The 14,508-nt window shown below is 35.9% G+C and overlaps 1 protein-coding gene across 3 annotated transcripts in view; it reads right to left on the reverse strand.

Moving 5' to 3' along the window:
• Positions 1 to 14,508, reverse strand: part of NAV3 (neuron navigator 3) — a 540,923-nt gene that overhangs the window by 423,042 nt on the left and 103,373 nt on the right. For all 3 annotated transcript variants that reach the window (XM_006882551.1, XM_006882553.1, XM_006882552.1), the window contains exons 2-3: positions 9,737 to 9,854; positions 9,073 to 9,125 (exon numbers count right to left, since the gene is read on the reverse strand). In XM_006882551.1, the coding sequence (XP_006882613.1) occupies positions 9,073 to 9,125; positions 9,737 to 9,854 (171 nt within the window). The remainder of the gene's footprint in view (positions 1 to 9,072; positions 9,126 to 9,736; positions 9,855 to 14,508) is intronic.

A 14,508-nucleotide genomic window follows, 5' to 3' on the forward strand; every position in this document is an offset into this window, starting at 1 on the left:
GAAAATGGAAATTTTATTTCTAAAATAAAACATGGAGGAAATTAGGGTCTCCAGAGTTTTGTTACATTAACCTAATAACCCAAGTTCCAGTGGATTTGAGTTCACGGCATCGATTCTTTCATTAATCTGAAATTAAGATTTAAGCGGGTATCCTTCATTTTCATTTGGTAAATAAATATAGCAATCCTAATCATATTCATGTCAAGCACACTAAGGAAAGCTGATTATTAGATAGTCTCAAAAGTATAACCACACAATAAAGTCAGCCTCTTCCATCTACTAAAAATAATGAAGTTCTCCAAACAAACAAATGGAGCAGAATGTCTATTTAAATTTCTTTCCTTATGCCTGGGTCATATAGTCTAAATTAGAATTCTAGAGACTACTTTCCTTTGAACTTGCCACACTTCCTCCCAAGGCCTCTATGTTATTTAAATAACTTCATTTGATCTTAAGTTACTAGTATATAGACTAGTTTCTTTCAATAAACGGGATTTTATAAATTTATCAATTTTTCCTAATATCTTAACTGAAATAATATTCGTAGTCTATGCTTACTCTTCCAAAGTTAGAGTTTAGATTAAAATAATAAAATCAGGAAGAAAACAACAAAGGAGAGGCTTTTATTTTTTGTATCCTTAGAGAATAGACCTATTTTTGTAACAAAGCATTTGTCTTCATTAAGCTTTTGCTAGCCATTCCAGAAGATGAAATATTTCAAAAATGGCAGGAGTATCATGTGAATGGACCAACTTAGTAATATTCCTCTCCTCTGAGTCATGGTTCTAGAATCCATCACTATGCCATTTATAAGATTTTATTAAACCTTTAAGAGCATTCCACATTTTATCTCTTCCCTATTTGGCTAAGCGTCTCATCTTCTCAACTTACCTAAAAAGTTCCTTTAAAGGAATAATAATTATATGCAGTGACTAAAAGCATTAAAACCTTGAAAGACAGAATGATAATAAAAGGATTGGACATTTTCACAATTTGATTATGAATCATTTCCTTTCTACCGAGCTATAAACTATATAAATGGAATAAAGATGTATGTGAAACCCTTAACAGAAATAGTCACAATATTATCAAGTATAGTTTAGATGGATGAAAATGACTGAAATCTAAGAATCAAACAGGTAGGCACATGCAAAAAATCCTCATGTGAGAAACTTTTAAACATTTATAGTGTGATAGAAAAGAAGAATGGAGGTTATAGCTGAAAAACAATTACACTTTTAGGGTGAGGGAGCATAAGAGGCTGAATAACAAAGGTCAGGCAGTGGGTTCCCTTTGCCAGATACTCATGCTATATATCCTTGATTTCAGCAATTTCCCATATCAAATTCCTATCAGTATTTATGAAGATCTCGAAATATAATGGTCTATTTTAAAAGATGGATTTGTTTTCAAAACAACTTTTCCTCCTACATGTCTTACATTTTTGTCTAAGAATCTTGCGCTTATGCCCTTGTATTTCAAATAAATGTTGGACATTTTTTTCTGCTATTTTTAATCTTCTGGGAATTCTAGACATTCCTGGTATTTATAGTTTACGAATTTATTTCCTCCTGTAAGCTCACCAAAGTTGTGGCATGCAACAGTTATTCTGAATCCTGCTACCACCCACCTAGAAACAGGTGCCATCCATATTAGTAACTTTATCTTTGGATAAAGTTAAATATAGTGCTAGAAGCTCCTACAAACTGAGATTTCTTTTTCAGAAGGACTCCAGTGTCAAATTCATTAATGTAACATAATCATAACACTTAATATAGAGAAAAGAGACTCAAAAGTTCTCAATGCCTTATCTTTTACAAAGTAACTATTAGATAAGGTCACGGAAAATAGAACACTAAGAGATAAAGTCAGAAACTATCATATTGATTTTAATTACTTCAATGTCTGTTTATTTCCATTTCTGAAGATCTACATGTCCACCCAGACATGTCATTTTAAAAAATGGAACAAAAGAAAATTTATTTCTATTCCTTTTCAATATGAAATCTCTTGCACAGGCTACAAATTTCCTTTTCCGCTACGCCATTCAGGACATGGTGTCATTACTTGTCTCCTCATTTCCTCAACTGTTCCTTCTCTTCAAACTGTGTCCTCTTTTGCTTTGTATCTCCTCATCGGGAAAAACACTCTTTTACCAATATCTTTTACTCAAATGATACATAGTTTTTTCTGCTTCTCCTCAACAGGAAATATCCAGAAATAGTATCAAGTCTCACTGGAAGCACCACCTCTTATAAACTATGTATCATTTTCTAGAAAATAATGTCCAGACATCATTGTTGCTATATGTGGTCCAATAATCTATGACTTTTAGGGACACTATGAAGAGAATCTCTAACCCTGCTCTATCCTGAACCAATCTTAGTCTCTGACACACCTGCCCTATAACCTCAGTCACTGTGCCTATCTCTTTTATCTGGAGTCTTTCTCTCCTGTGCTATATCTATACCCTTCCAAGCATGATGCCCTTCTCCAAGGAATAGTCCCTCCTGGCAACATGGCCGAAAGTGTGTGATACAGAGCTTCAAAATCCTTGCCTCCAAGGAGCAACCAGATTTCAGCCTCACTAGGGAAGACCTGTTTGTTTTCTTGGTGGTACATGGAATGATAGTTCAGTATTCTTCTCCAGCACCACAACCCAAAGACATTTATTCTTCATCTCTCTTCTTTAGCCATTATTCAGCTCTCTAATGCATAGCAAGTAATTGTGAAGACCATAGCCTAGATCGGGTGCACCTTAATTCTAGCCTGAGATTGTTGCTCTTCAGCCATCTGGAGAGGTCCCTGAGAGTCAACTTTCCCAATGTAACTCATCTTTGATTTCCTGACTGCTGGTGTCAACAGCTGTATTATGGATGTAAGCAAGATGAAAATGTCAACAATGTCAATCATTCTCCATCTATTATGACTCTGCCAACTGGCCTGATGGTGAGAATCTTTATTTTCTTGGTATTGAGCTTCAATTAATATTGAAGACTGCAGTCTTTGACCTTCTCCTGCAAATGCTTCAAGTCCTCCTCAGTTTGAGCAAGCAAAGTTGTGTCATCTGCATAACGCTGGTTGCTATTGATCCTTCCTCCAATCCTGATGCTGCATTCCTCCTCATAAAGTCCAGCCTCCCAAATGATCTGTTACACATACAGATTGAAAAGGTATGGAGAAAGGAGATATCTCTATAACATTCCTTTCCTGATTTTGAACCATGAAGTATTTCCCTGCTCAGTTCTGACAACTGCTTCTTGGTCTTTATGGGTTTCAAATGTTCTGGGACTCTTGTTCTTCCCAGTGTTAGCCACAATTTGTTGTTAACTACACAGTTAAATGCCTTTGTGTAGTCAAATAAATAGATAGATAGATAGATAGATAAATAAATAAAGTAAAATAAAATAAAAAAGACATTCTTCTATTACTCTTTGCTTTCAAGCTTTCAACAAAGATCGATCTGACATTGGCAATTATGTTTTCAAGTGCCACAGCCTCTTCTAAACCCAGCTGTATTTCTGACAGATTCCTCTCATTTTTGGATAATCTTCAGCCGGATTTTGCTTGTGTGTGATACTGTTTGATAATTTTTATTCTGTTGGATCACCATTTTCAGGAATGGGAATAAATATAGATCTCTTCCAATTAGTTGGTCAAGTAGCTGTCCTTGAGATTCTTGGCACAAAAGTCACTAAAACCCACCTAATTATCAGAACTAACTTCCTCACTCTAGGACACCAACTAGTGTAAAAGAGTTTGGATATTATGCTGAGCTGGTCCAGGAGTAATCTGAAGACTTACATCTGATAGAATCTTGGAATTGTTCACATAAAATAGCTTCAACTAACACAGTGTTTATTATGATCTGGAAAGTTGAAACCTACTCATAGCTGACACTTCAGTGAGTTTTCTAGGGATTGAAAATCACACTGAAGAAGACTTCTCATTGTTCTCCCATAGAGCAGCTGGTGGTTTTGAACCACGTGACTTTGAGTTGATAGGGCAATTCTTTACCATTAGGCTACCAGAACTCCCTATGATTATCATATCTAATGCTAAAGATTAACAAATCCACTTCTCGGATTTGGATTCACACTCTTGGAGTTGACCTCATCCTCTTACCATTTTCCCCTTTCTCTGACTTCAATATCTCTGATTATTGAGTAACTATTAATATCACTTACTGTCAGAATCTCCGTTTTATGCTCTCTGACTCTATAGAAACCTGTATTATATCGTTATTCACTGTTTCAAATGTTTCTTATACACAGAGTTAGATGTATTCTTTTTTTAAACCAAATTTTATTTTAATTGTGGTTTAGGTACACAGAGTTAGAGGTGTTCTAACTCTTTTTCTTTCTCACCATTAAACTCTTGTCCATTGTCTAAAGCCACATCCACCAGGGTATTCTAATATCACTGGTAGCTGATGTCAAGTTGATTTGACTCATAGCAGCTCCATGAGTACAATTAAAGCTTCTCCATAGGGCCTCAGGAGCAGGTTGTCAGGCCTGTCACCTGATGTGCCTATAAGTGGGTTTGAACTACTGGCCTTTGGGCTGGTAGCTGAAAATTTAATGACCTAGTAGAGATCCCTTTATGTTCTTGTAGATAAAGTAAGTTCATATGTCAAAATATGACTTATCACTCAGAAGAGAAAAACCAAATGTAACCCTCCCAAACAAAATAAAAATACGGCTAACTTACGCTTTATAAACTCTTCATCTTCTCCAAATTAGAGATCAAAATTTACTCTCTTATAATCTTCAGGGGGTATACAGTGTGATTTTAAAAATATTTCTATTAGACCATGTTACAGCTATGCTTTAAAAGTCTTCAGATTACTCCTGGACCAGCTCAGCATAATATCCAAACTCTTTACCATAGCTCTATCTGTTCAGATTTCCTTCTTCTGCTTCACTGTCCTTCACTGTGGTCTGTGTATAGTGATCCTCCCTCTTGTTTCTGGGATAAAAAATAGTTGCTCCCTTCTAAGGCCTTTTACTCTTGCCTATCTTGGCTTTTTATTTAAACTCCTCAAGTGTAGTTCATTTAAGTTTTCTATGTCTGATGCCCTAATGCTCACTAGAAAGGGTTAAATATGAATGATCAAGCTCTTAAGAACATTCAAAGGATCCCTACTAGCACAATGGTCAACCACTTGTCTACTAATGAAAAATTGGGATAAATAAATCATGAATACTGCATTGCAATAGATGAAGGAAGGAACTATTTTAAAAGGAATATATGATTAGGCATTACACGTACAAAAATAGCCCAGAATAAGAGATACATTGCAAAGAGGACTGAGGGGGAAAGGGTGGGAGGTAACTGTACAACAATGACAATTTTTTTTAAGTGCTTTGAGAAAAAAAAAGTGCATTGAGGGAGGGGGCAGTGAGTGAGAGGAGTAAAATGTGCATCAATGAATGAAATTATAAATTTTCTGTAAACTTTCTTTAAAATCACAACTATAATTTTAAAACAATGTCAAAATCAGGAAAAATAAAAAGTTCATAGTTCATAGAGTACAACTGCTCCATAGGAGAAAGATCAAGTACTATGTGTCTGCAAAGAGTTATCACCTTGGAAACCATATGTACAGTTCTTGGATCAACAGGATTTCAGTGAGATGGAATTGAATTCATGGCAGCAGGTTTATGGTAATTCATCAGTCTACTGCAGATCTGGGAGCTTTGCTGGAATAATGCGTGGGGAATTGTCCTGCTTTTCTAAAGCCCGTGATTCTCTGGCAGTTTGAACATACCAGTCGCTCCAAAGGAAAATGATGAACAATCTCTTCCCATGTGATTTACAGCTTTAGAAATCTGCTAAAGGATTATCTCTGAGTTAGTTCAAACCCAAAAGCAAAGAGTGAGATCATAGTTTCAGTAAGTCCGATAATGCAGAAATTAGACACTCGGCTGCTAGCTAAAGAGTTTGCAGGTCTGAATGTATCAGCTGATCACTGGGAGAAAGATTTGAAGATTGGCTCCAATGGATATGTATTGCCTGAAAACCCTACATTGTGCTGTTGTTACATGCCATCGAGTTGACTACAATGCATAACAATCCTACACGAAATAACTCTCAACCCTGCCCTATCCTTAGGCAAGCTCACTGTCTCGTACACATCTGCCCTCATTACCCCAGATAGTGAGTCAATCCATCTCATCCAGGGTCCTCCTCCTTTCCTGTGCTGTCCTTCCATCTTTCCAAGCATGACATCCTTCTCCAAGGACAGGTCCCTCCTGGCAACATGTCCAAAGTATGTGAGACAGACCTTCAAAATCCTTGTCTCCAAAGACAACTTGATTTCACTCTCTCCAGGATAGACGCATTTGTTCTTTTAGCAGTCCATGGTATTTTCAATACTCTTCTCTAGCACCACAGCTCACAGGCAGTTCTATCCTGTCCTATAAGTCCCAGAGTTGGAATTGACAATGGGATTTGTGAAGTGTAGATTCATACAATCAAATGAGAATATCATATTTTAGATTCTTAAAATAATGTAATAAAGTTATTAAGTCTTAAATTTAGAAAAAGCATTTTTTAAAAATTAGAAAAAGCATACCTAATTTTATCTTACCTTGTTATTAAACCCAAGCAACCAAAGGCCACAAAAGATCAGATACACAGAAATATAGAGTCAAAATTTGTTCTATCAGCAAGGATAGAATTCCTTATTACTAAAACAGTACCTCTCTGAGTTACACAATATTAAAATAGGCAACATGCTGAATAGATATGTGAAATTCATAAGCCTAGCCATGCTCCCATAATTCTCTTTCCCCAACTTTCCTGTCTTGGTTAAAGTCTGGAATTTTTATTCATTAACAACATAGTGCCAATGCCAATTTTTAAGAACAGAGAAAAAATTGATACAACTAGAAGAGTTAAATTTATTTCATATGTTTAATTATAAATCAACATATTTAGGGTGTGTCCAATTCAGGTTCAAAATTCAACCACATCAGACAAAAAAATGAGGTTTAAAGCCATTCTTACTCAAAATTCAATGTGATCCTGATTAATACTTTTTGGATAGAAAAACTACACTTATTCATAACATTTGCTTTTCTTAAGCTTTGCTCCATTTTTTTTTATTAGAAGCAGAAAGATTAGCATAACATGTCTCTTTTATGTTGCGGGATGTTTTGTAGCTAAAAAAGTGATATATAATTAATTGCCTCAACTACTCATAAGGATATTTTTATATTTGTAGAATCTGTAGGTTCATGCACTTCTGATCAATATCTAATTAGTGAATTTTTATCCTGAGTTATAAGCCTTGGGTTTTTAAAATTTTGGGTTTTTTAAAATATTATCAAGTATAAGCTTGTCTGTTTATCACTTTTTCTATAATCATAATCAAATTGGAAAGATACAATGAGATAAGCATTTCTAGACTAAGATGTTTTGTAGTATAAACAACTGCTTATGGTGAAAATAATAAAAAGAAAACCAACAGTGATTTTGGTTTGATTAAAATAACTTATTATTTTAAAGATAATGTTGTACTTGTTGATTGCCTTCGAGTTGAGTACGACTCATAATGACCCTATGAACAAAAGGCCGGAAGCCCCCTACAATTATTGACATTTATCATAGTTCATAGAGTTTCTGGAGTCATGTTGTTTAAGAAGTGGATGCCACTCCTGCTTCCAATTTAAAGATAATAGGAATTTTTCATATGAAGCTCTAAAAATAGGCTGTCAGTACCCGTGAATGTGTTCTATATAAAGACTACAGCAATACTCTTCTGCATTTTCTACAGGTTTAATTAATAAACAGTCTGTAAAATATCTTATCTGAACAGGGGTTCATTTTAGAGATGGGAAACTAGGTTCAGAGAGAATACATGTCTTTCTCAATATCACAAAGAACCTTCACAAGAAGACATCTATTACTAACATCCTTGGAGTCATGTTTGTGTACAGGGAATTAGACGAGGACATTTCCTCTAAGTGGCTGTATTTCATAGAAAACTTACTTTATAGTGTCATGTGTGTATGTTATGTATGTTTGCTTTTTACAATAGCTGCAGAGTTTGTAACTTCAGAATAGGTCACTGGAGGGATTATGCAAAGATAAAAATTAACAAAAAATATGTGCCATTTAATCATTGTTTAAAAAGAAATCCTTTTATTACTTTGGATTTCAATTTTCTTTCCCAAAGTAAAACAGATAATCAGGTCACAGAATTCATAGTTACTTTTTAATCTTTCATTTTCTGACCATTAAGAAGTCAAAGAGGCCACTAAGAGAATTTAAAATGCTTCTGCTTTTGAGACACCTTACTGTGGGTTTGGGCTATCGTTTCTACTATGTGTCTAATATGTTTGTACTTTAATAGAATTTGTGCTTAAGCCTGTCCTATAAAATTTAACTGGAGCTAATTAATTTAACTATTACATTGTTTTTGTTTAAGCAGTTTACTCATTAATAATATTTTAGGAATTTTTAAAAATAAAATTGTTATTAAAGGTAAAAAATGAAATCTTTACAAGATGGTAATAATAAGAGATAGGAAAGGAAAGTGCAGACAAAGCTCTAGGCCAACAGTTTTCTGGAAGAAGCAATGAATGAATCACATCTCAGTCAGTAATTGCTTAGAAAACTTACAGCAGCATGTTTTCAGAGAGATTTCCAAAAGGGTTAAAAGTCTATGTGTCTATACCACATTTTTCTTTAAATGAATGACAAAAACCCCTATTCATATGAATTCTAAAGTACACATAGCAAATTCTGCTCTTCAAATCAGCTGTTCAGACAAAAAGCCTCCACTGAATTAAAGTAAAAACTTATTGCCATCAAAACCAGAGGTAAATGAAATCAGTCAAAAATCGGAACCAAACAAGTAAAAAATCTGATAAAACATGAAAATATATATGTCTAATTCAATTATACTACTACTTTCCCCTGTACATAAATTATACCCATAGGATATCATCAAAGTATTTAAAATAAGAATAAAGACATGCAAAAAATAAACATTTCATTTACAAATGTATTACATTTTGGAAGTGAAGATAAGCATTAGTGATTGAGAATAAATACGACTCTTACCATTTGAGACTGACTCCTGGGACATCCATTGATATCTTCAACTTTTTCATTTGCTAAAATAAAAAAAAGGAAATAAGAAAGAAAAGAAAAAATAACATGCTTAAGCAGTAAAGTGAAATTCGGGAAAAAAAGAGAGACTAAAAAAAAAATCGCAAGCAAAATTCTGCTTCTACAGTTACTGTGTCTTTCAAGCTGTGCACCAAAGAACACACTTATTAGTAGCTGCCAATTCCATATGCACAGCCGACTTGTTTTAAAAAAGTGAGTGAGAAGGAAGTTGTTGCTAATTCCTTAGTCTGTGCCAAATGACTGCTGACATGAAACCTTTCGCAATTGTCCCTGCTGGATCAGGATACAATTTCAAACAAATCTCAGAATGTATGAGTTGCTCCAGCTAAGGAAATGCACACATGGGAGACACATTGTTTAATGAAGCATATTCATTTCTGACAATTCAATGTGTGTAAAGATAGAGTTCTGGCCATCTGAAAGTATCGTCAAACTGCATTATCCAAAATGCCTCACAAAACCATTAAAAAAAAATCTGTGGAACTCTATATCAATTTCACATGAACCAAGTTAGTATGCATTTAGCTTAAACGGTTTTTTACCAGAGGGGTAGTGGGGAGGGGTTTGCATGCTCTCCCCCAAGAGAAGGTCTTACCAATGATCTGGATGATTTCTGCTAGCAGGACTCCATCTGCAATGTCTTGTTGCAAATCCTTGATCAGCCGCTTGTGGCCCGATTTTGCTAGGTAGTGGTTGGCCCAGTCAGTGTAAATCTGTTGACCAGAGGGAGGAAAGAAGTGAGATGAGAGGATGAAAAAGAGAGACCATAAAAATGCTAAGACAAATGTTGGATTCAAAGGGAAGTTGTTCTGAAACACATTCCAGTATAAGAAGTCATTGCTCAAAAGGAAATGGTTGTAAAATAATTTTTAAACAGCTCTTTCTCCCACTTATCTCCCGTTTCAAGAGAGGATGATTCATTCTCTCTCAAAATAAGGGGCCAGTCACTTGTGACCAAGCAAAAACTCCCTTCCCGGATGACTACAGAGGAAACTCCTGTTGCCAATCAGTTCAAGTTCTCTTGCATGTGTCCCTAGTTCTAGCACTTTGAAAATATTCTTGCTTGTTCTTATAAAAGGAAGCCACCCAGAATGATTTACACAGGACCCTTACAACAATTGTTACTTTGAGATGTTATTGAATTTGTCATATGAGATACCATATGTGACAATATTTTGGCAAGATTTTATGAAATAATTGTAAATGTATTCCTGCCTAAAAATTTTATTTGGATTGTCATCTCCAATTTAAGCCTCTTGAAATGTTGATATGAGAGAGCATGGATAGCGAAGTAATTGTTACAGAGACATTACAATATACAATTGAAGATTGGCTTACAAATCACAAACCTGGCAATTTGACTTAGAGCAAATGGCTCTTCAACAAACCAGCGTATTAGAACATAGATGTTGTTGTTGTTAGGTGCCATTGAGTTGTTTACTACTCATAGTGACCCTATGTACAAGATCCCTAAATCCTGCTGTATCCTGTGCCAAGCTCTCTGTCTCCAACACACTCTTACCACCCCAATAATTGAATCGATCCATCTCATTGAGGATCTTCCTCTCCTGCGCAGTCCCTCCACTCTCCCAAACAAGATGTCCCTCTCTAATGACCAGTCCCTCCTTGCAACATGCCCAAAGTTTATCAGACGAAGCTTCAGAATCCTTGACTCCAAGGAGCATTCCGGCTTCACCATCTCTAAGACAAACCTGTTTGTTCACCTTGTAGTCCTTGGTCTAGTCAATGCTCTTCTCCAGCACAACAACTCAAAGACATCAATTCTCTTTCTATCTTCCCTAGTCACTGTCCAGCCCTCCAATGCATATCATGCAATTGCAAAGACTATAGCCTGGATCAGGTGCACCTTAGTCTCTAACCTGACAGTGTTGCTCTTCAGTACTCTGGAGAGGTCCCTGACAGCTGACTCTCCCAATGCAATTCACCTCTTGATTTCCTGGTTGCTGGTACCAAGAGTGTTGACTGTGAAGCCAAGTAAACTAAAACTGTTAACTACCTCAATCTCTTCTCCATCTATACCGATGCTGTCAATTGGCCCAGTGGTGAGAATCTGTTTTTTGTGTTTCTTTTTTTTTTTCATTTTTAATATAGTGTAAATTTACTACTCTTTTTTTAAAAAAATTATTTCATTGTTTTTCACTCCCTCTCCCCAGGTCCACTCCACTATGCAGCCTTCACTCTGGACTCCCGTCATGACAAAAATACCTAATCACATATCCCTTTTAAACAATTTTCTCCTCATCTGTTTCAATGTAGTATAAATTATTTAACCCATCTTTCTCAGTCTCCCCCCAACCCCGATGTCAGTCCTGTTTCACAACAGTGGCACCAGGCAGTATTTGTCCTTTTGTGACTGAGATACTTCACTCAGCATAATGTCCTCCAGGGTTACCCATTTTGAATAATATTGCATGAGTTCCTTGTTTTTCAATGCAGGATAGTATTCCATTTTGTGACTATTCGTTTGTTGATGGGCACTTAGGTTGTTTCCAACTCCTTGCTATTGGAAACAAAGTCATGATAAACATGGGTGTGCATACATCTGCTTGGGTGTCAGTTATGGTCTCTTTGGGGTACATTCCCAGTAGCGGAATTGTTGGGTCAAATGGTATCTCTACTTGCAACTTTTTGAGAAAGCGCCATACTGCCTTCCACAGTGTTTGCAACATTTTACACTTCCACCAACAGTGAGTAAGGGTTCCAGTGAGAACCTTTGTTTTCCTGATGTCAAGCTTCAATCCATATTGAAGGCTGCAGTCCTTGACCCTCTGCAGCAAGTGCTCAGGCCCTCCTCAGTTTCAGCAAGCAGGTTGTGTCATTTGCATAACACGGGTTGTTGATGAATCTTCCTGATGCCACATTCCTCCTCGTACTCTTTAGTCTTTTATTCATTGTTAAGTTTTTGCATGCATATGAAGCTACTGAAAATATCATGACTTGAGTCACACTCATCTGAATCCTCACAATGACATTTTTCATACATTCAGGAGGTCTTTTTCAACAGTTTTTTTTCCCAGCATAATACATATTTATTGACTACTACTTCCGTAATACTGATTGTAGGTTCAAGAAAAAGAAACTCTAGAGAATGGTACAGCAATGAAGGAATGAAAACCCAAAATCCCTGTAAATGTTCATTAAAACTAATAAAATTTAATAATAATAAAAAAGAAAAAAACTTATATAAAACTAAAAAATAAACATCTAAGGTATGCTATGAAAAAATAAAAAAAAGAAAAAGAAAATCTTTCCATGATTTCCTTATTGGTCCAGTTGGGAAGATCTTTGATTTCTTTATGTATAGGTGTAATTCATTATGCAGGCTGTAGTACTTAATTTTATCAATAAATGCTTCCAACTCTCCTTTACAAATTTAATAGTGATTAAATTTTCTGAAGGATGTAACTTATCAGAGGTATCCATATGTTACTATATTCAAGGAAATTATGTATGATAGCATATTGTATGATACATTTTTTCTTTCTCCCCAACAATAATCTTCTCTATGTTAAAAAGACTTAAGGATAAAATAATGTATTTGGAAATCTGCTGTCAGGGACCTCTCCAAAGTACTGAGGAACAATGGTGTCAGTTTGAAGACCAAAGTACACCTGATTCAATCAATGATTTTTTCCAACCACTTGATATGTATTTGAAAGCTGGACAATAAATAAAAATGACAGGAGACTTGATGCCTTTGAGTTGCGGTGGTGAAGAGCACTGAAAATCTCACCGCCTGCCAAAAGAACAAAATATATATCTAAAAAAATATGTATTCAGAGTGCTAGTTGGAGGCGAATGTGGCAAAGCTTCATCTCTCTATTTTGGACATTCTTTTTGGGAGAGAGTAGTCCTTGGAAAGTGATATCATGCTTGGAAAGGTGGAGGATTATCAAAAAAGAAGACTCCACACAAGATGAACTGACATATTAACTACAGCAATGGGCTCAAGTATGTCAGAGACGATGAAGATAGGACAGGATTCAGTTCTGTTGTTCATTGGGTCACTATGAGTCATACTCAACCTGACAGAATCTAATAACAACAACAACATTTTGAATTGGAAAACGAACATGTAAATTCTACATAATTTTATTTGGTGGTCATTTATCTCAGTTAAAATTTTATTTTTCTAAAACTAATGCAATATTTTTTTAAAGCTATGTATAGGATGGAGGGACAGTGCAAGAGAAGAAGATCTAGGATTAGATAGATTGACACAGTAACTGAGGAAGGTAGGTGTACTGGACACATTGACGCTGGCTCAGGATAGGACAAGGTTCAGAGCTATTGCACAAACGATCGCTTGGAGTTGCAGTTGACTCGAGGACACATAACAACATACTGCTTAGAAATTAAAACTGTGTAGTATTTCCCCCTCATCCATACATTTTTCAAATGTCAATGTTATTGGTAATTCTAGTAGAAACTTCCTTTAGAAGGGAGCTCTGGTGGCCTAGTGGTAAGAAACTTTACTACAATTCCAAAGGCATGCAGTTTGAATCTACCAGCTGCTCTGAGGGAGCAATGGAAAATCTCCTCCCGTGTGATCTTCTGTCTCTGACCACCCACTGGAGGGTCAGCTATAGGTCGATTCCACCTAACCAGTACACAGCAACAACAACAACAACAACAGAAATTTCTGAAAGATGTAGTGTCCTGGTAGATAAGGAATGAGCTGCCAACCCAAAGACAGATGGTTCAAATCTACCATCTGCTCCACAGGAGAAAGATGGGCAATCTCAAACACCCTGGAGGGTTAGCTAGGAGTGGATTCAAACTTGAGGTTCTCTAAAAAGGACTACAATACAAGCTTCACTATAAACCAGACTTGGTTTATCCAAGGTTCATGTAAAAATGTCCCAGGTCTCATGTAAAACATAGTCCAAGGCGCACTGAGTTTGTTTTAAACGTTCAAACAAAGATTAAAACCATTGTTCCTGGAGTCAAGCAGATCTCATTTTGAGGTTCAGCACTCCAGTTATGACCAATGATCTTGAAAAAGATCATTCTCTCCCTCACTTGTGTTAGTTTTTAATAAAGTGATATATTATCAACATATAAAGCATTCTTTGCTTTAAAACTACTTTATGAAAGACCCACCTTTTCCCTTAGTTTTCACGCTTATATATATTTTTATAAGAAATATAAAAGACTATAAAATAATCATGAATTGTTTTGTATGTGGCATAAAACAACCAATAAGGAGGCTGGGCTCTATGAGGATTAATGTGGGGTCAAGACTGATGGAAGATCTATCAACAATCTGCATTATGCAGATGACACAACCCTGCTTGCTGAAACTGAGGAGGACCTGAAGCGCCTGCTGCAGAGGGTCAAGGACTG

This window comes from Elephantulus edwardii, unplaced genomic scaffold (genome assembly GCF_000299155.1).
Source record: "Elephantulus edwardii isolate Elephantulus edwardi_28Jun2011 unplaced genomic scaffold, EleEdw1.0 scaffold00021, whole genome shotgun sequence".
In the NCBI taxonomy this organism is placed as follows: Eukaryota; Metazoa; Chordata; class Mammalia; order Macroscelidea; family Macroscelididae; genus Elephantulus; species Elephantulus edwardii.